Here is a 25,978-nt window from a genome sequence, read left to right as displayed (position 1 = left end):
TCCCATAGATGACCCTAAATCCATGCACAGACTATCAGCATCATTAGAGCCAATGGTTATATTGGTATTGCTGTGTTAAAACTCTATTACCAAAACAACTTGTAGAACAAAGGGTTTGTTTGGGTTTATGGTTTCCAAGGAATAATAATCTATTCAGGCAGGCAGACATGGCAGCAAGCTGTAGCAGGCATAGCAGCAGGAAGCTGAGGGCTCACTTTCTGATAAGAGAAAGAGCAAACTGGGGGTTAGTTGGAGCCTTATTCTCTCCAAGTCCTGCCCCAGTGACATGTTTTCTTCAGCAAAGCCACACATCTTAAGAAAAACAGTATCACCAACTGGGGACTGAGTATTCAAATTCATGGGCTTATAAAAGACATTTTTCACTCAAAACATTTCCAAAAAAAATTCAAATTCTCATTAATATGTGTGTGTGTGTGTGTGTGTGTGTGTGTGTGTGTGTATTTGGAAGGAGAAGCTTTGAACATACTTTTTAAATTTGATGCAATCCCATTTTCAGAGAGGGGTTGAAAAGAGTGAATGAATGTTGAGTGTACCAAAATACATTGTATGGAGTTATTTACAAGTAACTGAAGTGTGTGTGTGTGTGTATCTACTGTATACTGTACAATAATATATATGTATATACATATATTTTAATTTGCTCAATATCTTTTGTCATTATGGTGGGATACAAATTTAAAAAGCAACCTATTTATATTCATTAAAATGACTATAAACAAAAGCTTAGAAACACAAATGCTTATAGTTATGATGAGAAACTTTACTTCTGTAAAGGTATAAGATGACAGAGCAACTTTGTAATGAACTCTGGCAGTTTCTAAAGCAGTTAAACCCCAAATCTAATGGAACAGCCCTTCCACCTCTACATTGATATCCAACAAATTGAAAACAAGTGTTCAGACAAAAATTTCAGGTGAATATTTTCATTACAATAGAAATAAAGTGTCCAACCAAATGGCTGCTCACTGATTAATGGATTAATAAACCATAAAACAAAATTATGTAGTTACTCAGAGAAGTCAATATGTGTTGATTCTATAGCTTGATAAAATGTTAACATTGAAAGCCTTTTGCGAAGTGGCAACAAGAATGACTAATTACTGCCAGAGTGTGATTAAAGCACTTCTGTTCACATGGAATTCTGTTAAAGGGAAACCTTAAAAGCAGAAAGTATGAGTTTATCTTCCTCTATGTCTTTACGTATCTTATTTGTTTCCTCTGTTATCATCTTCATGAGCATAGTTGTTAGGTCATCTTCTTGGATTTCAGTTATGGTGGGGTGTCCTGGGCTACTTGCCCCTGGGTAACTGGGTTCTGGAGATGCCATATTGCTCTGTCTTTTGTTGCTTGAGCTTTTACGCTGGCCTCTACCCATTGTGCTATCTTAGGTGTTTGAGGTTATTTTCTGGTGGTTCCTGGGGATCCTGTGGTGGAGAGAACCCCCAGCCATACCACTCCTGGGCATATATCCAAAAGAGGCTCAAGTACACAAAAAGGACATTGGCTCAAACATGTTTGTAGCAGCTTTATTTGTAATAGCCAGAAGCTGGAAACAGCCCAGATGCCACTCAACTGAAGAATGGATGCAGAAATTGTGGTACATCTACACAACGGAGTATTACTCTGCAATGAAAAATAAGGAAATCATGAAATTTGCAGGTAAATAAATGGTGGGATCTGGAAAGGATCATCCTGAGTGAGTTGTCCCAGAAGCAAAAAGACACACATGGTCTATACTCACTCATATAGACATACAACATAGGACAAACCCACTATAATCTGTGCATCTAAAGAAACTAAGCAAGAGAGAGGAACCTAACTAAAATGTCCAATCCCCATCCGGAAAGGCAAAGAGGATGGACATCAGAAGAAGAAGAACACAGGAAACAACCTAGGAACCTACCACAGAGGGCCTCTGAAAGCCTCTGCCCTACAGACTATCAATGCAGATGCTGAGCCTGATGGGCAACTGTTGGGCAGAGTGAAGGGAATTTTATGTAAGAACTGGGAAATAGTAAGACCTGGAGAGGACAGGGTCTCCACAAGGAGAGCAACAGAACCAGAAAATTTGAACACAGGGAACTTCCCAGAGACTCATACTCCAACCAAGGACTATTCATGGAGATAACCCAGAACCCCTGCACAGATGTAGCCCAGGGCAGTTCAGAGTCCAATTGGGTTACATAGTAATGTGAAGAGGGACTGCCTCTGACATAATCTGATTGCCCTGCTCTTTGATCACCTCCCCCTGGGGGGGGGGGAGCAGCCTTACCAGGCCATAGTAGAGGACAATGCAGCCACTTTTGATGTGAACTGATAGACTAAGATCAGAAAGGAGAGGAGAACCTCCCCTATCAGTGGACTTGGGGAGTGGCATGCATGCAGAGGGAGGAGGGAGGGTGGGGTTGGGAGGGGAGGAGGGAGGGGCTTATGGGGGGATACAGAATGAATAAAGTGTAATTGATGAAAAATTAAAAAAATAAAGCATAGATAAATTAAAAAAAAAAAAAAAGCAGAAAGTAGACAGTGGTTACCCAGGGCTGTAGATGGAAGAAAGGTTGCAATGACTCTTAATAAATGGACGAATTTCCTGGTTGGACTGAGGAGTACACTCTAAAACTGATCTTCCACTTTTTATAAAGGTGTATGAATGTCCTAAATATACTGAATTTATATGTAGAATATTGAAACAATGAATTGCATGGTAAATAAATTATACCTCCAGAGTAGAAGTAAAGAAACAGTACAGGAGTCTACCATAGAAAGACTCTACCTAGCAGTGTATCAAAGCAGATGCTGAGACTCATAACCAAACCTTGGGCAGAATGCAAGGAATCATATGAAAGAAGAGGGAGTTAGTAAGACCTGGAGAGCACCACAAGGACCAAATATATCTGGGCACAGGGGTCTTCTCTGAGACTCATACTCCAACCAAGGGCCATGCATGAATGTAACCTGGAACCCCTGCTCAGAGGTAGCCCATGGCAGCTCAGTATCCAAGTGTCTTCGTAAGGGGAACAGGGACTGTCTCTGACATGAACTTAGTGGCTGGCTCTTTGATCACCTCCCCTTAATGGGGGAGCAGCCTTACCAGGCCACAGAGGAAGACAATGCAGCCAGTCCTGAAGATTCCTGATAAGATAGGGGCAGATGGGAGGGGAGGAGGACCTCCCCTACCAGTGGACTTAGAGAGGGGCAGGGAAGAGATGAAAGAGGGGGGTGAGATAGGGAAGGAATGGGGGAGGGGCTACAGGTGGGATACAAAGTAAATAAACTGTAATTAATATAAAAAATAAAAATTTTATTAAAAAATTATACCTCCAGAAATCATTCTCAATTTTCTAACTGAAATGATTGGGTTTTCTTGTTTTTATATTTTCACCAAACATAATTATTAATTCTTCTAAAAGACCTTATCATCTGGTCAACGTAACAATTATTTGGCTATGGAGGGATATATCCGTTATGTAGTGATAAGTGTCTATTATTTATGTACTGAATTGAAGTATTCAAATATCACAGTTTCAGGCACAAAATGTTCTAGTAAAATTCTTCTGAAAATTTGGAAACCCACTATAGAAACGATTGTTTAGCATTCTTTGAAGCACTGTAAAACTCAGTATTAATCACATATTTCAATAATATTTCATCTCATTGTTTGTTCTTAATCATGCAGGATAACTAGTGCTTCCACTTTATTATTTAGCCTTGATCTAATTTTTTCCTCCAGCTCACAACACCAAAGCCTACCTTGGAATTGACTTCCAACTCCCTATCTCTCTACAGTTCCAATTTCATTCAAGGTACTACAATGTCACCAGGATGTTCTTGTCAGATTCACTAATGTTTCTTTTTATGCTGCAAAAGTCCAAATCTTTTCCAATATATGTTATGATATTTGATAGAATTGGCAGCTACTTTGACATTTCTATTTTTAACAACTTTATCTATATTTCCACTTTCTCCGTTTCAAGGAATAAAAGTTTTATTGCTTTCTCTTGTCTTACCATTTCATCCTTTCTTTCCTAACAAGCACACAACATTTGATGCCACATTCTAAAATTCCTCATGACTCGGTACTGGCTCCTGTTTTTTTTTTTTTTTATATTCCACCATTTACTGTTAGTAAAATCAGTAACCTTCTCATTAAAATATACTACCAAAATACACCTGAATGTGTCCACTTCTTCTGAGCTTTCCTCTCTTAGCTGAAATACCAGGATAGCTGTACATTTGGACTGCAAGCATTTATTCTTGACCTTCTTCAAAGAGAGCAACTTTGAGCCTTAAGAACTAAAAACAACAATCTTTAAGGTACATAGCAAGCTCACATTTTTCTAAAAAATATTAACCATTCAGAAAATATCAGCATGATGTTTTTATTCCTTACGTAGCTCTAGTGGACTTCATATGAATACATAAACAAATAGCAAATGAACATGTACTTGTTCTATTGTTTCATAGTATAAACATAAAAAGATTCCATTAAAAGCTTTCAATTATAAAATTACATGTTTTTATTTAAAATATTTATATGAACAAATGAATATATGAGTAAACAAGTAATTTTGATGACCCCTTGTACTAAAATACACACACACACACATGGCAGTCAACACTAGCTTTTCAAACTTGCCAGAGGCAAAACAAATTGCCGATTATCACTACTTTATCAAATCCAGTTGACATGGAAAGATTGGAACAGAAAATGGAGTGATAAAAACCAGTCACTGAAAATTGAATATGCTGACATTAAAAGAATTACTATGTAAATTGGTGCTTGGAAATGACTTATACAGATCAGTTCCATAATATACTTGTCACTAGCCAGATGTCAAGTTGACATTTCATTTTGCTTCTGTTGAATATAGGGCACAGAGACCTGTAGCTGATGCAAAACATGTTGTGAAGGAACGAACAATGGAATAGCAAAAGGTTAAAGAAAAATAAATCTTTTCCCCTTAACTTTCAGAACATTTCTGATCTACTTATAAAATTTAAATAATTTACTAACTGTTATAGATGAAATCTTCAAAGTCCTGCAAATGCTGGTATAATTTTCACCACGATGAAGTGTTATGCTCTGTCCCAAAGCAACAAGGCCAATATCCTGTGAACTCATATTTATAAATCTACGAACCATGATAAATTTCATTGAAGTTGTTGATCTGAGGCATTTTGTCTGCCAATGATGGAAATCTGACTGACACACTAAACAATATTATTAGCTATTCTGAAAATCTCATTTAGTTAGCATAAATTCTACCAAATGGAGCTACCTGAATTACTTTTGATAAAGAATGTCCCTTTGCAAGGCTTTTCTTTCATAAACTAGGAGATAATAAATTCATTCTGTAACTAATAATTTGGGGTGAAATTTGCTGAAAACAATACCAGTAAATGAATATAAATAGTTTGTTTGAAACTGACTGTCTTTTTTTTAATGCTTAGTTTTAATCATCAACTTGACACAATCTAGAATCATCTTGAAAAAGAATCTCCTTGTAGGATTATCTAGGTTGACCTACAGACATTGCTATTAATCTATTGTCTGGATTACCTAAGTAATAGAAGGAGTTGTCTGCTGTGGGTGGCACCATTCCCTGGACAAGGAAACCTGGCTAATATAATAGCAGGAAACTTGAGCTGAGCACTGACATGAATACACTAATCCATTGCTCTGTGCCTTTGACTTTCAATATTATTAGATATGTAAGTCTTTTGCCGCATTCTCCACAAATATGGAATGTAATTTAGAATTACAAGCCAAGCAAACCTTGTTCATTTTAACTTGATTTTGCCAGGGTGTTTCATCACAGCAACAGGGGAGGAAACTAAGATACCATGAGTCCAATCAAAGTGTAGCATTTTGAATTAGTTTCTGCCTATGTACTATTGCAGATAATTTCCTAGATTATCCCCAAAAGGCACAAATCATAACTAGGAATATGGGCCCTAAACTAAGTTCAAAATCTGAATCCATGCCTATTTATTATGAAAAGTACTAGCCAATAACATTTAAACACTATATGAAAAATGTTCTGTTACAAATTTCCCATAAGTCGTTTATACATAAACGTATGTACATACAGTAAATATACATAAATTAATTTCTTTTATGTTGATTTAATTAAAGAGTTTTTACAATATGGCTATCACTCCAGTTCCAGTTTTCATAAAAGAAATGTGTGATAACTGATACTGCATTGTTGAGGTGCTAAGAGGATTTATCAACAAATATGAAAAATATGCATGAATCAAACCATACAAATGAAGACCAATTATGTCTCTCTTCCCAAATACCTCAATAAAAGTGAAAGAAAGTGAGTTCACTTAATTTTGAAACCATTAACTATGAGAGCTTTAAATATTAAAATTTTCTTTTTGAAAGTATGACTTCTTTAAATACATGTTTTGTAGATTTTAGTAATAAGCCTCACAATGAAATAAATTTTTGGAAAGGGATCCAGTGACCTACTGTTATTTGATATTTTGGTTTGACTTTTTAAAGTGCAAAATGTTATGTCATTGTAATGTGACTGAATTGTATTCCATTTTGTATCTAAGGTACTCAGAAACACTTAAATGACACCAAATTTTTGCTTTTAAGTATTGTTAGGTTTCTCCAGAGCTTTTGGACTTGAGCTAATTTGCTGCCTTTTTGAGACAAAATTCTTCTAACTCTTTCTATACATTTTCCCAATTCTCAGGGAGTTCTTTTAGTCCTTATATATATCATAGGTATCCTTCACTCTAAGCTTTCTTCATGTTTTATTGTCCAAGTAAGGGCCATTGTTTTATAAACATGCAACAATTAATTCCTAGCTGAGGATTGTTTGGATTCTATGACTTCCAATCTTGTTAACTTCTACTGACAATGTGACACAAATCTAGAGTCATTTGCTTAGATGGATCCTTAGAGTTGTCTCAAATAATTTGCCCTGTGGCCATGTAGGTAAGGCATTGTCTTGTTTGGTTAGTATATGAATATGTATATGTTTATAATATGTTGATATACATATATATATATTTCAGTTTTCTGTTTTATTAATTTTTTTTTACTCTTGAAAAATAATCCTGATTACATTTCCCCCTCCCTCTTCTCCTCCCAGTGTCTCCCCATGTCCCTTCCCATCTGGATCCACTTTAATTTTATATCTTATTAGGAAAACAGAATTCTAGAAGATAACATCAAAACATAACAAAGTGAAACTTACTGAGATAAAACAAAACCATCACCTTGAAGTAGGACAAGACAAACCAATGGAAGGAAAAGATCCCTGAGAGAAGTCATATAAATAAGAGACCCCCTTGTTCACACAATCAGGAGTACCGTAAAAACACTATAATCATTTTCTTAATTGTTAATTGCTGTCAGAAGGACCAGCCCACTGAGGACAATGCTATCCCTTTGCAAATGGTTCTGGTTTGTGTAAAAAAGGAGGCTGAACAAGCCAAAGGGACTAAGCCAGTAAGCAGCAGTGTTCCTCTGTTGATTTCTGTTTTAAGCCCCTATCTTGAGCTCATATGTTGGCTTCCTGTAATAATAAAATAAAGCTTGTAAGTTAGAAATAAGCCTTTTGATTTATCCCAAAGTTGTTTTTTTATCATGGTATTTATCTCATCAACAGAAAAAAATGGAAAGAAATAATGAAGAAAACTAGAACATCTCACAAATCCTGTCAGCACATATCTGAGTTTCAGGGCTCTATCCCGTCGAACCTAGTCACTTTTGGTCTCCCTAGATACTTGTGACCATGTCCCTTTCCTATTGATATGTAGATTTTATGTACTCATTGTACAATAACTCACTCTTGTACCTTAACCTTTCCTGCTATTCTCCTTTCCCTATTTTTATGCATTGCTTGCTTCTGCCTATAATCCCCTTAACTGCATCATGACCCGGAATCTTTGGCTATAAAGTAAGGAAGGGGAACTGTATTGGTGTATAAAGAGTCACTGTTATAAAAGCTTGGCAGTCAGCTTGTGATGCAGTTGAGTGATACTTAAGAAATCTAGCTTTGTTGATGGAGGAAAGCACTCGTGACATTCCCTGGAATGAAAAGGTGAAATCCTGGATCCTTTCTTTAGTCTCCTCTTTCATCTGAGCTCCCATTAGGTAAGTATCTCTGTCATTCCATACACACAACATGATGAAATACTCCTAGGCTCAAAAACAATTCAATCATAATACACTTTACAGTTTCAGGCCTAAAAGCAATAGAGGCAATCCAACCAGGAACTTCAACCCCTGAAATTATATGCCCAAATAAGCTCCTGTTTTTCAGTTGACTATCATTGATCTTTTCCCACAGTAAAATAAAAGAAGCAGATACATGAAAGAGGAGCAGATGGCTGGAAATAATCAAACTCAGGGCTGAAATCAATCAATTAGAAACAAATAAAATTATTCAAAGAATCAATGAAATGAAAAGCTGGTTCTTTGAGAAAATCAACAAGATAGACAAACCCTTAGCCAAACTAACTAAAAAGCAGAGAGAATCTATCCAAATCAAAAAAATCAGAGATGAAAAGGGTGACATAACTACAGACACTGAGGAAATTCAAACAATCATTAGGTCATACTACAAAAGCCTATATGCCACAGAATTTGAAAACCTAAATGTAATGGACAATTTTCTTGATAGATTCGATCTTCCAACATTAAGTCAAGATCAGGTAGAAAGACTGAATAGCCCTATATCCCACAAGGAAATTGAATAAGTCATTCACAGTCTCTCCTCCAAAAAAAGCCCTGGGCCAGATGGTTTCAGCGCAGAATTCTACCAGACCTTCAAATAAGTGCTAACACCAATTCTCCTCAAACTATTCCACAAAATAGAAACAGAAGGTACATTACCTAACTCATTCTATGAAGTGACAGTCACCCTGATACCTAAACCACACAAAGACCCAACAAAAAAAGAGAACTTCAGACCTTTCTCTGTTATGAACATTGACGCAAAAATATTCAATAAAATACTTGCAAACCCAATCCAAGAACACATCAAAGATATCATCCACCACGACCAAGTAGGCTTCATCCCAGGAACGCAAGGGCAGTTCAACATACGGAAATCCATCAATGTAATCCACCACATAAACAAACTGAAGCAGAAAAACCACATGATCATCTCCTTAGACGCCGAAAAAGCATTTGACAAAGTCCAACACCCATTCATGTTTAAAGTCTTGGAGAGATCAGGGATACAAGGCACATATCTAAAGATAGTAAAGGCAATATACAGCAAGCCTATAGCCAACATCAAAGTCAATGGAAATAAACTTACATCAATCCCACTGAAATCAGGAACAAGACAAGGCTGCCCACTCTCTCCGTACCTTTTCAACATAGTACTTGAAGTCCTAGCCAGAGCAATAAGACAACTAAAGAAGATCAAGGGAATACAAATTGGAAAGGAAGAGGTCAAAGTGTCATTATTTGCATATGATATGATAGTATATACCCCAAAAATTCAACCAGAGAACTCCTCCAGCTGATAAACACCTTCAACAAAGTAGCAGGATACAAAATCAACTCAAAAAATCAGAAGCCCTCCTGTATACCAAAGACAAAAGGGCCGAGAAAGAAATTAGGGAAACAACACCCTTCACAATAGCCACTAATAACATAAAGTACCTTGGGGTGACACTAACCAAGCAAGTGAAAGACTTGTTTGAGAAAAACTTCAAGTCTCTGAAGAAAGAAATCGAAGAAGATATCAGAAGATGGAAAGATCTCCCATGCTCATGGATTGATAGGATTAAGATTGTGAAAATGGCCATCCTGCCAAAAGCAATCTACAGATTCAATGCAATTCCCATCAAAATACCAACTCAATTCTTTGCAAGCCTTGAAAAAAAGATTCTCAGTTTCATATGGAGAAACAAAAAACCCAGAATCTCCAAAACAATCCTGTACAACAACAGATCATCTGGAGATATCTCCATCCCCGATCTCAAGTTGTGCTACAGAGCAATAGTAATAAAAACTGCAGGATATTGGCATAAAAACAGAAAGGAGGATCAATGGAACCAAATAGAAGACCCAGAAATAAACCCACACACCTATGAATACTCGATATTTGACAAAGAAGCCAAAACCATTCAATGGAAAAAAGACAGCATCTTGAACAAATGGTGCTGGTCCAACTCGATGTCCACATGCAGAAAAATGAAAATAGATCTATATTTATCACCCTGCACAAAACTAAAGTCCAAGTGGATCAAAGACCTCAGCATAAAACCAGATACTATAAATCTGTTAGAAAAAAAAGTGGGGAACAGCCTAGAACTCATTGGCACAGGAGACAACTTCCTGAACAGAACACCAACAGCACAGGCTCTAAGAGCAACAACCAATAAATGGGACCTCATGAAACTGAAAAGCTTCTGTAAAGCAAAGGACACTGTCATCAAAACAAAATGATTGCCTACAGATTGGGAAAGAATCTTCACTAACCCTTTATCTGACAGAGGGCTAATATCCAGTATATACAAAGAACTGAAGAAGCAGAAAAGCAACAAACCAAGTAATCCAATTAAAAAATGGGGAACAGAGCTAAACAGAGAATTCTCTTGACAGAGGAATATCGAATGGCAGAGAAACACTTAAAGAAATGCTCAACCTCATTAGCCATCAGGAAAATGCAAATCAAAATGACCCTGAGATATCACCTTACACCCATGAGAATGGCCAAGACGAAAAACTCAAGTGACAACACATGCTGGAGAGGTTGTGTAGAAAGGGGAACCCTCCTTCACTGCTGGTGAGAATGTAAACTGGAACAACCACTCTGGAAATCTATCTGGTGCTTTCTAAGACAATTAGGAATAGTGCTTCCTCAATACCCAGCTATACCATTGCTAGGTATATACCCAAACTTTGCTCAAGTACACAAAAGTGATACTTGCTCAACCATGTTTATAGCAGCTTTATTTGTAATAGCCAGAACCTGGAAACAACCCAGATGTCCAACAATGGAGAAATGGGTACAGAAATTGTGATATTTTTACACAATAGAATACTACTCAGCAATCAGAAAAGGAGGAAATCATGAGATTTGCAGGCAAGTGGTGGGATCTAGAAAAGATCATTCTGAGTGAAATATCCCAGAAGGAGAAAGACAAACAAGGTATATACTCACTTATATAGACCTATAAGATATGATAAACATAATGAAATCTATACACCTAAAAAAGATAATCAAGAGAGTGGACATGGGGTAAGATGATCAATCCTTGTTTAGAAAGACATATGGGATGTGCATTGAACGTATGACAGGAGTTTACTGAGAGCATCTGAAAGACTCTAACTAGCAGTGTTTTCAAAGCAAAGACTCATGACCAAACCTTTGGCAGAGTACAGGGAATCATAAGAAAGAAGGGGAGTCAGTATGATGGGGAAAGGATAGGAGCTCCACAAGGACCAAATATATCTGGGCACAGGGTCTTTTCTGAGACTGACATTCAACCAAGGACCATGTATGGATATAACCTAGAACCTCTGCTCAGATGTAGCCTGTGGTAGCTCAGTAACCAATTGGTTTCCCAAAGTGAGGGGAACAAGGAATATTTCTAACAGGAACTCAATGACTGGCTCTTTGGCCTCCCTACCCCTCAAGTGAGGAGCAGTCCTATTAGGCCACAGAGGAGGGCTTTGCAGCCAGTCCTGAAGATACCTGATAAAACAGGATCAGATGAATGGGGAGGAGGTCCCCCCCTATCAGTGGACTTGAGCTCATATACTAGATCATTGCCTTTCTATTGTGAAGTGTTTCCTAAACATATTACTAAATACTTTATTTTCAAGCATATTCAAAGGTGACAGAATGCCTGTGCTGATTGTTTTTCATCCAGGTCACAGAAACCTAGGTATATAAGAGAAGAAGGCACTTAACTTAGAAAATGCCTTCATCATATTACCTGTAGGAAAGTCTGTAGGGAATTTTATTCATTAATGACTAAATGGGAAACCAAGAAGGGCAGGTAAGGTAACCCAGAGGCAGAAAGACAAATGTGGTACATAAGCACTTTTAAGTGGATATTAGACATAGAATATAGGATAAACATACTAAAATTTATACTCCTAAATAAGCTAAGCAAGAAGGAGGACCCTATGGAAAATGCTCAGTCCTCATTCAGAAGGGCAAATGAGACAAAAATTGGAAGTAGGAGAAGACAGGAAGCAGGACAGTAGTCTACCACAGAGGGCTTCTGAAAGACTATCTAGCAGGGTATTGAAGCAGATACTGAGACTCACAGCTAAGCTTTGGGCAGAGTACATAGTTAATCTTATGAAAGAAGAGGAAGATAGACCTTGAATGGACAGGAGCTCCACAAGGAGAATAACAGAGTCAAAAAAATCTGGGACCAGGAGGGCCTGCAGAGCATGATACCCCAATCAAGGACCATGCATGGAGAGGACCTAAAACACCTGTTTAGATGTAGCCCACTGACAGCTCTGTCTCCAAGTGGGTTGCCTAGTAAGGGGAGCAGAGGTTGTCTCTGGCATGAACTTATTGGCCAGCTCTTTGATCACCTCCCCCTGGGGTTTGCAGCTTTGCCAGTCCACAGAGGAAGACAATGATAATGAGACCTGATAGGCTAGGGTCAGATAGAAGGGAGGAGGATCTCCCCTATCAGTGGAGTAGGGAGAGACATAGGGAGAAAAGAGGGAAGGAGTTTGGGACTGGAAAGAGATGAGGGAGGAGGCTACAGGCAGGATACAACGTGAATAAATTTTAATAAATAATAAGTAAATAAAAAAATTTTTAAAAAGGAAAACCAAGGAAAGCAAGCCAATAAGCAATGTTTCTTCATGGTCTCTGTTTGAGTTCCTTCCTCTGGGTCCCAATCCAAATCCAAATTCTTTTCACAAAGGATTATAAGTTTGTTTTTTTTTTTTTTTGAAATAAATATTTTTCCCCAACTTACTTTGGGCCCAACAATAGAAACCTAACTAATACAGTATCTGATTTCTTTTCTCAGCTTATACTTTTTCTTAAACAAAACATTTGCTTCTTATTCTTTAAACTATGACAGAATTTATATACCTTAATGCATGTGGTTATTATAAAAATGCTGTATAAAATGTCAATGATTCACAAAAGTGAAGATGAAGGATAATCTAACAAGCAATTTCATCTTCTACTATTACTTTGAAAAGAGGCAAAAAGAAAAACAGGTAATAACTATTGATGTCATCTGCCAAAAGTTCTGATTATTTTACTACAAAACTATTTGATTGTCCATTTCAGACATAAATGTTCTGTGACTAGTTAAGACCAATGAATTGTAAGTAGAAAATAACATGTCATTTTAATGACAGGCTATTTAAGTACTAGTTTGAGAGCCATACATGTATTCATTTGTGTCTGAAGCAATGATTGGCAGAGCTTAAGATGTTAGATGGTTTAACTTTTTGCAATGGGAAGACACCTTCTTTCCATGTAAGAGACAGCCCCTGCTACCTTTACTAGGATGTCCCACATGAAGCTAAAATTGCCAATCAGCTACATGCGTATAGGGGGGCTATTTCTAGTATCTGCAAGTCCTTGACTGGTGCTTCGGCCTCCACAAATCCCACTGGTTTCTGGTTAGTTGGCCCTGGTTAGTCTTCTTTTGGAGGTTCTGCTCCCTCCAGGTCCTCTATCATTTCCCCCACTTTTCTGCAAGACTCCTTAGCTTCAACCACTGTTTGGCTGTGAGTCTCACCATCCGTTTCAATTCTGCAGCTGGGTGTAACCTTTCAGAGGACAGGTATGCTAGGCTTTCATCTGCAAGAATAACAGAGTGTTGTGCATAGTGTCAGGGGTTTGCTCTTTACCATGTGGTAGATCTCAGGCTAGGCCAGGCATTGGGTGGACATTCCCTCAATCTCTGCTCTATCTGTTTCCCCACACATCTTTCAGGCAGGTTAAAGTTTGGGTCAAAGTTTTTCTAGGTGGGTAGGTGTTTCCCTACCTCCACAAGGAGTCCTCTCTAGTTAGAGGGTGGCTTTTTCAGTCTCCATGCTCCCTGCTACTAAGAGTCTCAGCTAGAGTCACCTTCATAACCTCTCAGAAGCCTACCCTGTTGTAGGTCTCCTGCTTGTCACAGAGATGCCACAACCCATGGGTTCTCTTCTCTCTGTAGGCCCTCTGTCCTCCTGCTCCTGCCCTCCCTGGGACTGATTTCCACCCTCATTTCTTTCTTTTTTTACATTAATTTAATTTTTATTCACTTTACATCCTGGTTGTAGACCCATCCCTTCTCCCTTTCCAGTCCCATTCTTCCTTTCTGCCCACTCCCTCCCTCATGCCTCCCCTAGCCTATTCCTCTGAGAAGGGGAGCTCACTTTCCCACCTCCCTAGCTCATCAAGTTGCATCAGGACTGACCTTATCTCTTCCCCTGTGGCCTGGCATGGCAGTCCAGCCAGGGGAAAAATGCTCAAAAAAACTGGCAAGTGAGTTCCTGTCTGATGCAATCCCTACTTCTCCTACTGGAACTAAAAAAGATCATTCTGAGGTAACCCAGAACCAGAAAGACATACAAGTTATGTACTCATTTATAAGGGGATTTTAACCATATAATACAGGATAAGCATACTATGAGGCACAAACCCAAAGAAAATTAAAAACAAGGAGGATCCCAGGGAAGATACATAAATCTCACTTGGAAAGAGAGAATAGACAGAGGTAGTAACTGAACAGAGGAGACAAGGCAGGAGAGGGGGTGCAGAGAGTTAAGAGAGTGAAGATCAGACCTGGGGAGGAGGTAGGGTGATAGAACAAGAGACCTGTAGAGAAAAGAGAAATTGAGGGTGGGGGTAACTCTGTGACAAGCTGGAGGCTTTAGTCAAGGTAGGCTCCTGGGTGGATATGAGGGGGACTCCACTTCATTTCTTTTCATGCTCCCTCTCCTACGCTGTTCCTGCTCTTAAAGTGTTACCATTGTCTGTTCTGTTTCCCTTTCTGAGTCAGACTTAGGCATCCTCCCTTGGGTCCTCATTGTTACTTAGCTTCTTTGGGTCTGTGAATTGGAATATGTTTATCCTGTACTATATGGCCAATACCCATCTATAAGTGAATATATACCATTTGTGTTTTTCTGAGTCTGGGTTACCTCACTCAGGATGATCTTTTCTAATTTCATCCATTTGTATGAAAATTTCATGATTTCCTTGCTTTTAATAGCTGAGTAGTATATATTGTAAATGTTCTGTGGAACATTATGGAATTAATGGCTATTTCTTTGAAAGAAATAAAATAAGAAATTAGTATAAAATGAATGTAATGATTGTTATGTATGTTTTCAAGTACGCAATGCTGTTATTTCAATTATTCTTTTTAAAATATCTCACTTTGCAAGGCCAAAATTAAGCAATCAAAACTAGTTGTGCGTTCTGTTTTAGAGAAAACATAAGAGAGTGAGAAATTTACCATTGATGTTTATTTGCATTGCTGTGAAAGTCACAGCAGAATGTTTGCAGACTAATTTGAAGTTTTGTCATCATTTTACATGTCTTCAACACTTGTTTTTCTAAACTAAATTTTTAAGGAATATAAACTCTTTTTTCATTTTTGAGGACATTTAAAAAATTGTAAATAGAGATTTTATCCAATTATATAAAGTGTTGGTCAACAAAGATGTCCCCATCCCTAAACCATTCCTAACTCTTAATTTCATTTTGAAAACAATACATTAAAATAAAGTCATTAGAGATATTTAACCCATATTTATACAAATTTATCCCACAAATGTTTTCAATTATGCTGATTTTTGTGTGTATAAACCTGATAAGAATTTATATACCGAAACTAAATTTGTTTTACTTAATTTTATTTTAATAGCTTATTATTTTAATTTTATTTTTCTTATTATTTACATTTTGTTAACTCTGTGTCCCAGCTGTATCCCCCTCCCTCATTCCCTCCCCAAACCCACACTCCCTCCCTGGTCTCCTACCTGCCCCTTTCCAAGTCCACTGATAAGAGGGGACCTCCTCCCCCTTCATTTGACCCTGTTTTATCAGGCATCTTCAGGGCTGGCTGCAAAGTCCTCCTCTGTGGCCTAACAGGACTGCTCCTCCCCTGGGGAGGTGGGGAGGTCAAAGAGCCTGCCCTTGAGATCCTGTTAGAAATAGTCTTTGTTCCCCTTACTTTGGAAAACTACTTGGTTACTGAGTTACCATGGGCCACATCTGAGCAGAAGTTCTAGGTTATATCCATAGATGGTCCTTGGTTGAGTGTAAGACCCTGTGCCCAGATATATTTAGTCCTTGTAGAGCTCCTATCCTTTCCATATCATACTAAGTCCCCTTCTTTCATATGATTCCCTGCACTCTGCCAAGGGTTTGGTTATGAGTCTTAGTGTATGCTTTGAAACACTGCTAGGTAGAGTCTTTCAGATGCCTTCTGCGGTAGACTCCTGTCATCTGTTCAATGCACATCCCATTTGTCTTTCTAAGTGAGTGAAATCATGAAATTTGCAGGCAAATGGAGGATTGATCATCTTTGCCTGTGTCCGTTTTCTTGATTATCTTCTTTAGGTGTGTAGATTTCATTATGTTTATCATATCTTGTAGGTCTATATAAGCGAGTATATACCATGTTTGTCCTTCTCCTTCTTGGATACTTTACTCAGAATGATCTTTTCTAGATCCCACCATTTGCCTGCAAATTTCATGATTACCTCCTTTTTGATTGCTGAGTAGTATTCTATTGTGCAAAAATACCACAATTTCTGTATCCATTCCTCTGTGGATGGACATCTGGGTTGTTTCCAGGTTCTGGCTTTTACAAATAAAGCTGCTACAAACATGATTGAACAAATGGCCTTGTTGTGCACTTCAGCACACCCTATTTGGTGTCTGTCTAGTTGATCTGTCCCTTGATGAGAGTGGGGTGTTGACATCTCCCATTATTAAGGTATTAGGATCAATGTATGATTTAATCTTTAATAATATTTCATTTTCGAATGTAGGTGCTCTTGTATTTGGGGCATAGATATTCAAGACTGTGATGTCCTCTTGGTGGATTTTTCCTTTGATGAGAATATAGTGGCCCTCCTTATCTTTTTTGATTAACTTGGGTTGAAAGTCTATTTTATTAGATATTAGGATGGCTAGTCCAGCTTGTTTTCTGGAACCATTTACTTGAAAAACAGTTTTCTAGCCCTTTACTCTGAGGTAGTGTCTATCTTTGTTTCATAGGTGTGTTTCTTGGATGCAACAAAATGTTGGATCCTGTTTCTGCAACAATTCTGTTAGCCTATGTCCTTTTATTAGAGAGTTGAGTCAATTGATATTGATAGATAATAGTGACCAATGTATGTTAGTTCCTTTTGTAATGGAGTCGGTGATCTTACCCTGTTTCATTGCTTGTTTTCTTTTCATTTTTGTTGGGATATTATCTGTATGCCCTGTTTGGGTGAAGTTGTTTTCGTTGGATTGGAGTTTTCCTTCTTGTATCTTCTGTAGGGTTGGTTTGCTGTGTAGATATTGTGTAAATTTAGTTTTTTCATGGAATATTTTGTTTTCTCCATCTATGTTGATTGAAAGCTTTGCAGGGTATAGTAGTCTGGGTTGACATTTGTGATCTCTTAGAGTCTCCATGATATTTGCCCAGGCCCTTCTGGCTTTCATAGTTTCTGATGAGAAGTCCGGTGTGATTCTGATAGGTCTACCCTCATATGTTACTTGGCCTTTTTCCCTTGCTGCTTTTAATATCTTTTCTTTGTTCTGTAGATTTAGTGTTTTGACTATGATGTGATGTGATGTGATTCTTTTCTGGTCTAGTCTATTTGGTGTTCTGTAGGTCTCTTGTATATTTATGGACATCTCTTTCTTTAAGTTGGGAAAATTTTCTTCTATGATTTTCTTGAAAATATTTTCTGGACCTTGGAGCCTGGAGTCTTCTTTTTCGTGAATTCCTATTACTCTTAGATTTTGTCTTTTCATAGCATCCTTGATTTCTTGGATATTTTGTTATTGGAACTTTTCTGATTTTACTTTTTCTTTGAGAGAAGTATTAATTTCTGCAAGTGTGTCTTCAGCTCCAGAGATTCTCTGTTCCCTCTCTTGTATTCTGTTGGTGATGCTTATTTTTGTGGTTCCTGATCTTTTCTCCAAGTTCTCCAGCTCAAGGGTTTTCTCAGTTTGTTGATTCTAATTCTGTTTTCATGCCTTGCACCATTTCTTTCATGGGTTTGAATTTGGATCCCTGTCTCTCTATGATGGTCTCTATTTCTTCGTTCATTTCCTTTTTATATACCACTAATTTTATCTCTACTTGTGCCTCTATTTGTTTGGCTATGTTTGCCTGTGTTTTTTTAAGGATTTTGTCTATTTCTTCTTTCTTTACCTCCAATTGACTGGCCAACTCTTTGAAAGATTTGTTCATTTCCTCCTTATGAGCCTCAAATAATTGGGTAAGCATGGCTTTAAAGTCATTTTCCTGTGCTCCTGATGAATTGGAGTATCCATCAATGTTGGGGATTGCTGGTGAAGTCATGATGTCTTGATTTATGTTGGAAATGTTCTTTTGTCTACCCCTGGCCATTTGTTTATCTGAAACCTTCCCTGTTTGTTTTTGGATTCCGCAGATCAAATTGGTACTGTCTCTCTCTGGCTTCTGGAGAGTTTTTCAGGAAGCTGAGAGAAGTCCCTGTACCTGTCGGAGAAAGTATGCAGGCGCAAATGGGGCAAAAGCAGGCGTGTGCATGTGCACCCGCATGTGTGTGTGTGTGTGTGTGTGTGTGTGTGTATGTGTGTGTAAGTGTGCGTGGACATGTGTCTCGAGGGACAGAGTGATGGATATTGTTGAACCCTTGAGTGTGTGGAAGGGGCTCTGCACTGTATATGTTGCAGGCGCTAGTGATGATCGCAGCGCAATTTCTGGCATTAACTGCCTTAACTCCTCAAGTAGATCCACAGAGCAGGAACTTCAATGTCCCAAGTGCCCCTCTGTTTCCCAAAGTGGGTATGTGGGTGGGAGGGATTCAAGGCCTGGCTTCTGTTTTAGAAGGACCCAGGATCTGGGGATCTGCAGATTCTCAAGGGTGCACTCACTTACAGGCAGGTCATTTGGCAGAGATTGGGGTATCCGGGCTCTCTGATCTCTGGTTCTGCTTCTTTGATGTGTTCTGCCAGCTACGTGCTGCTGTCACTGCCAGGTTATGAGGTCCTGCTGAAGCTGGAGATTTCAAGGTGGTCACGTCAGTAGGCATTGGGGAAACCAGGCTCTCTGTTCTCTGGTTTGGCCCTGGTTAGTCTTAAACTGGAGGGCTGTCTGCCCCGCCAGCTCAGTGCTGCTCCACTGCCAGGTTAGTAAGTCCAACTGTAACTAGAGACTGGGTTGCTAGTCCAGATGCTTTCTGGGAAATCCTGGGGTCTCTCCACTGTGCTCTCCAAGCTTGGGAGGCCCAGCGCCTGGTGTGCTTAACTTGTATGGCGTTTTTGCCTGGTTTTGGTGAGTATATAGCATATTCTCTGTCACTGTGGGATTGGGCAGGCCATACCATCAGTGATGGCGATCCTGTGGAGCTAGTATGGCGTCTAGCAGTCTCGGGCCCTGGGAGGATGGTGCAGCCACCTCATGAATCTGGGACGCTGAGATGGGCACTGCTGGCATTTGCCGCTAAAGGGCTTGGAGCTCCGCCTCAGCAGCTGCAGACCCCAGACAGTTAGGTCTGTGCTGAGAATGATGAGTTTGCTGAGCCAGGAGGAGGGAGGTCTGGGGGAGGGGAGTGTTGGGAGATCAAAGGATCATTTCTCACCTTCCCCAAACAAGTTCCAGGGTAACCCGAGACCAAAGTTTTCATCTCCTGTGATGTTCCCTGTTGTTTAGAAAGCCTCACTGTTGTTTTCCTGGGTTAGAGGTCCTTCCACTCACCAACTCAGATGTTTAGCTCTTCCACAACTCAGAAACTGTGTGTGCTAGTCGCCATCTTGGCTCCGCCCCCTTATTTTAATTTTTTTATGTATCTAGGAAATAAACCCAGAGACTTGTACATATAATGCATATTCTCTACCACTGACTTGTGGCCAGTTCTCCTCTACCTAGATTTTAAATGCTATGTCATACTTACACATACGTAACTGAGTCATTGTGTAACTATGACATGGTTATTTAACAAATTTTCATCCTAATCTGATATCAAACCATAAACACACAGATCCAAATTCTTGGTAAAGCCTGAGATACCACTGTTGTTCTAGCCAATGCTGAGGATGGTCATGTACATCACAACTTCTCAAATCAAATATCTTTGCTCACTGCTGAATTCAATCTTCTATTAAGTGCTAAAATGACCAAATAACAGAATATAGTTCTATTAGATTAGATAACATTACAAAGAGACGGGTTGGCTTTAGAGTAAAATAAATTTAGATTCACAGTCTCACTTTTTTTTTTTTTTGCCAAACTATTATGATCCATAATCTTTCTTTGTTTATTCTCTTCTGTCTTTGAAGCATTGTCTGCCCTGCAGCCAGAGGAATATGTAAACACAGTCCTGTCTTCCTTGTGGTTAATGATATTTGAAATACTTCACATTGACTAGAGGGTAATGTCCAAATTCCTTAGAATCTCTTTCAAGATATTATATGATCTGTTTTCAACATACACACCCATCTATAAAGGCTTCCCTAATCCTTTCAGACAAACTTAGTCACGCTTCCTTCAGGCTCCCATTGCCTGTGTACTCTTTATTAAGTCACTTGTCTCATTTGAGTACAGTCATCTTTTACCTCTGTCTACTGGTCTGGTGAACCCTTAAGGGAAGAGATTGTAATTTATTCTTTTTTTCTTTCTATCCTGAGACTCCCACTTTCCTTTACTCTGTCTCTGACTGTCTCTGAATACCCTACCTCATTCTCTACAGGATTTGGCATTTAAGAGGAATACCATTAAAGTAGTAAGCATGTCTGTAATACTACAGATGCTGCTAACAAAACCTTACCTATTCTGTCTTCAGTGCTTTGTGTACAGTCTCTAAGTTAATTCATCTTAACACATTATTAAAATAGGGAGTTACATAGATGCTATTAGTATTAGGGATTTTGTTGCTGTGATGAATAAAGTTTGATGACCAAAAACAACATGAGGAAGAAAGAGTTTTTTTTTTTTTTTTTTCAGCTTACAACTCTCAGTGCATTCTCCACTGCTGAGGGAGGGCAGGGCAGGAACAGGAACACAGCAGGAACCTGGAGGCAGGAGTTGTTTCGGAGGGACAAGAAGGAGTGTTGATTTCTGATTTGCTGTGTTTGGCTTGCTCATACTGCTTTCTTATAGTGTCCAAGACAACTAGCCCAGGGGTCAATTAAGACTCTCTCTTCCTAAATGCTCTATGTGTCAAGCTGACATGTAATGGGCCAGCACAGAAACACATAACTATTTAACTGAAGTTTTTCCTTTTCCATTTGTTCCCAGGAAAGTTCCACAGTCTTTAAAATTTCAAACACCTTTAAGGTTCAGTCTTTTAAAATAGCTGCAAGCTCTTCAGAAAACAACTCTTTGTAAATATCTAATTTTTTTTTCTATATCTGATGTTCCATAACTGGATTTCTATAAAAACAACAACAAAAATCCAGTAAATAGCCAGGACAGTTATAATCAAATCAAAGCAAAGTGGAAGTTCACCAATATAAATGTTCCCTGCTTAGTATCCAGGACCCATTGGTAATCACTGAGTGAATAAATAAATAGAAAGAGAACTTTCATTTTTCATGTGTGGTAATACTTTGAGTTTATGCAAAAAGAGATTATTGGAAGCATTTTTAAATTTCATTTTATTTTATTACTTACACTTTATTCACTTTGTATCCCCAATAAGCCCCTCCCTCCTCCCCTCCTAATCCCACCGTCCTTCCCCCTTCTTCACACATGCCCCCTCCCGAAGTCCACTGATGGGGAGGTCTTCATCTCCTTCCTTCTGATCTTAGTCTATCAGATCACATCAGGAGTGGCTGCATTGTCATCTTCTGTGGCCTGGTAAGGCTGCTCCCCCCTCAGGAGGAGGTATATCTACACAATGGAGTATTACTCTGCAATGAAAAATAAGGAAGTCATGAAATTTGCACGTAAATGGTGGGACCTGGAAAGGATCATCCTGAGTGAGCTGTCCCAGAAGTAGAAAGACACACACGGTATATACTCACTCATGTAGATATATAACATAAGATAAACCTACTAAAATCTGTACATCTATTGGAAGAATTTTTAAGAGTAAGATCTTGTATGGCATTAAAGTAGTCTTACATAGTTCTGTGCCATTGTTGTGTTTTTATTGGACTTTGGAAGACTATGGACTTTCTTTTTTAGCATCATGAGCCTGCTGTTTAGAGAATACAACATGAATATCCTTTTTGCTTAATTAATAAGAAGTTGATATGAACAAAATGTTGTCTTAATGTTTGGAAAATCTTTTATTTTCTTGGAACTATCATTTGCATTCTAAGAACACTGTGGAGCATGAGAGTTGGGTTAATTACCCTGGGTACTTATGCATGAATGCATACAAGCACAATTTTCTTGGACTTTTGGCTTTATTCAGAAGGCATAGATATGACAAGTGCAGAATTACACACCTCTCCTTTCCACATCCAACCATTCCATGCAGTCATCTACTTCATTTGGTTCCATTAAAAATTGCTGACATACATCCTTTTTTGTCTTTTGAGTTACTCTACATTAATTTCATGTTTTAAAATATTTCAGTGTTTATATCTTGCTATAATTTACATGGTTTTCCAAATTTTTCCCAATATTTAAAAATATTTACATATACTTGATAGACAAATAATTTTGAACATTGTAGATTTTTTAATTAGTAGTTTATGTAAGAATACAGGTAAAATTATTTTCTTTTCAGATTCTGCTGAAATAAAATCTCATTATGGGATTTCTTTTTAAAGTTTCCATGAGGAGTGTAATATTGCCTTTATTCAGATATTAAATCTATGTGGTTTATATAAAGTAAATGGGCATATACAATTAAATTTTCATTTTATGTATATAATTTCTTCTCACAACATTTCATAAATATCACCAAGCTAATGAGACATACCATGATCAAAACTAAATAATTAAACAGAATTATTAAAAATTAATTTACTGAGCTCTTTATGAATCGCATTTAAATCCTAATCATATCTTTTATGAAAATTATTTGAAATAGTTGTTGTTTTATAATTACTTTTATTAAGTAAAAGTATGGGGGTATGGGGAGAGAGCTCAGTGGGAAAAGTCCATACTATGAAAACATGAATAGTGTTCAGATCCCCACTATCCACATAAATAGCAGGACACAATAGAACCTTCCAGGAAACTTGGTTCTGGGAGAGTGGATAAAGGTGGACCAGGGATACTCTGGCCAGCCACTCTACTTGGAATGGGACATAGTCCACTTTCAGTAAGAGACCCATTCTCAATAAAAGACAAAGTGGAGAGAAATAGAGGAGGACATTCCAGCACCAACCCTGGGCTCCTGCAAAGGCAAGCACATACACATACACACAAGCAAATATATGTACACCACCCTTTCCCCAGCACAGAGGGTCACCCTTGCCCTTTCACAGACTTGCATAACCATCAGACCTATTAATCTCATCAGAAGTACAATTTTCAACATCCTGAAATATTTAGCCACCCACATACAAACATTTGTTTAAAGTGAGAATGAGAATGATCAAATAAAGATTCACGAATGAGAAGAGATCTCATTATAATTCAAGATCTGTGGTTGGAAGATCTTAGTCAAATCCATGATTTTATCATTGCCTATATCATAAAGAATGTACTACATTCTGACATGTGTTACAGTGTTACATTGGGCATCTCTTTCTTCCCTATTTTCTCCAGCTGTAAGCACAAGATGTATCTTGAAAAGCTGCCAAACACCAGCATCATTATCCCATTTCACAATGAAGGTTGGACCTCACTCTTACGGACTGTACACAGCATAATTAACCGAACCCCACAGAGTCTGATCGCAGAAATCATTCTAGTCGATGACTTCAGCGATAGAGGTAAGATGAGCTGGTAACATTTCGTATGAGGCTGTAATTGCACATAATCATGAAGGGCCTTTTGAAAAGAGAAAGGTAGTGTGACAGTTTCTTTTTCATCCCATTGGAACGGGGATTATGAAATTTGACGTATGTTGTGATTGCAGAAAAATGTTGGCTAAAGGAAGGTAATGAGAAGCTACTAGCATAGGAGATACTGTTGGAAATAAAATTTTTACATTGTATTCTATTGAAAATCAGACAGTACTTGGGAAAACACCTCAAGCTCTACCTTCAGGAATGATAAATATGGAAACTATGTTGCTATATATATGTCAATAGAGAGATATTAATGTAAATCTACAGAATGTTTTTTTTTTTAATTTCTGAATAGTATTGTGCCTTGTTTACTAGTCTGGTACTTTGTTAAGTGTATGGTTGTGAAACTTCACAAATATTGCAAGTTGCAAGGAACTCTAATGCATATTTTGCTCACGGTTTCAGTTGTTTTATTGTGTTTGAGCACCACAGAAACAATTTCACATCACAGCATAAAAGAAAACCTGAAATAATAGTAATAATAATTACCATCCTGGTGAAACACAATTTGGCTCATAAGGAAGGAGGTGAAATTATTAAATGTTTTGCTGAGGGTAGGAATTCTTAAGTTATAGTTAGTCTAAATAAGGAATTAACATTGTAAAGATAAGAAAGCTCCTTTTGTTGTGCACAGATAGATGAGCTTTGAAGATATTTATAGATCCATGAGCATAAATTTCCATACTATAGTTTACCACATAAACGTGTTTTATTTAACATGAAAGAGTGGCTTTATTTAACAAGAGTGGCAACAGATTATTAGTGTCAACATTAGTATTTTATTACAAAAGAAAACCCATCTTAACATCATAAGATTGAAGTTTCGTTCTGGAATATGCATCTGCAGCAAAATGTTCTGTTTTTTTTTTTTTTTTTCCCCAGTTTTTAAAAGTTATATGAAAGGGGTGCTTAGTGTGCTGATGTTGAGAAGGACTAACTTGAAATGCTCATGGGAGGACTGACAAACATCAATAAGTTGTGGACTTTGGATGTCAAAGTGAATAAAATCAACATTATTCTTTTCTGGTATAAGTGGCCACCTTGGACAATTCCTTTTGATTTTATAGAGGTTTCTCCTTTATGCTGCTAAGAATCAATATATATTCTATAATACTATAGGATAAAAATCCAATATATAAAACCTCAATAGTCAGATACATTTCAAAATTAAATAGTATTTTATTTTTATTAGAATTAATGTTACACTTTTCAAAGTAGCCACAATTATCTCACATAAACAAAGCTAAAACTTCCTTTTTAAAAAAGAAAAAAAAAAAACACATAAAATTAAAGATTACAGATCACCAAGGGAATGGTGTTTAGGGTTGGATGATGCCAGATGACATCAGGCAGTATATGTGTGAGTAATTTTCTGCTTAATTAATTTGTCTTGGTAAACTGTTTATTATGACAGAGGTTTTACCGTGTGGTGCTACAGTAGGGACTGTGTGACAGTAAAACAATGTGGCTTTTGGACATTGTTCGCGGAATAATATATTCAGACACCCTTTTAATAGAAATTCTGTAAGTGAAGAGAACCAATGGTACCTAAATTTTCCTACCTTTAAATTACTTTTATCTTTGGTGCAGTAGCTACTTTGCCATACTCATTTTTCTACTGTTTGCGTGATTAGTTGTACAGATGCCAAGCAACAAAACCAGGGTTAGTTAGGTCAGCAGTGATGATTTTTCTCTTTATTATTGAATAGCTTTAAAGGAAAATGCTCATTTTAGCGCTTATGCAACGCTTTCACTTAAATATTCTATTAATTCTATCATGTGTTGATTTTTATCACAGCCCCTTCCCCCAACTTTACCCCATTATACCTTACCTCTACTCACCCAATTTTATGTTCTCTCTCATTTCC

The 25,978-nt window shown here is 37.8% G+C and overlaps 1 protein-coding gene across 3 annotated transcripts in view; it reads left to right on the top strand.

Annotated features, from left to right (window-relative positions):
- The window catches only part of Galntl6 (polypeptide N-acetylgalactosaminyltransferase like 6), a 1,307,600-nt gene that overhangs the window by 572,565 nt on the left and 709,057 nt on the right, over positions 1–25,978 (top strand). For all 3 annotated transcript variants that reach the window (XM_060381810.1, XM_060381809.1, XM_060381811.1), the window contains one exon: positions 23,866–24,032. In XM_060381810.1, the coding sequence (XP_060237793.1) occupies positions 23,866–24,032 (167 nt within the window). The remainder of the gene's footprint in view (positions 1–23,865; positions 24,033–25,978) is intronic.

The sequence above is a fragment of the Meriones unguiculatus genome, chromosome 4 (assembly GCF_030254825.1).
Source record: "Meriones unguiculatus strain TT.TT164.6M chromosome 4, Bangor_MerUng_6.1, whole genome shotgun sequence".
In the NCBI taxonomy this organism is placed as follows: Eukaryota; Metazoa; Chordata; class Mammalia; order Rodentia; family Muridae; genus Meriones; species Meriones unguiculatus.
This window is presented reverse-complemented; position numbering and strand designations above follow the sequence as displayed.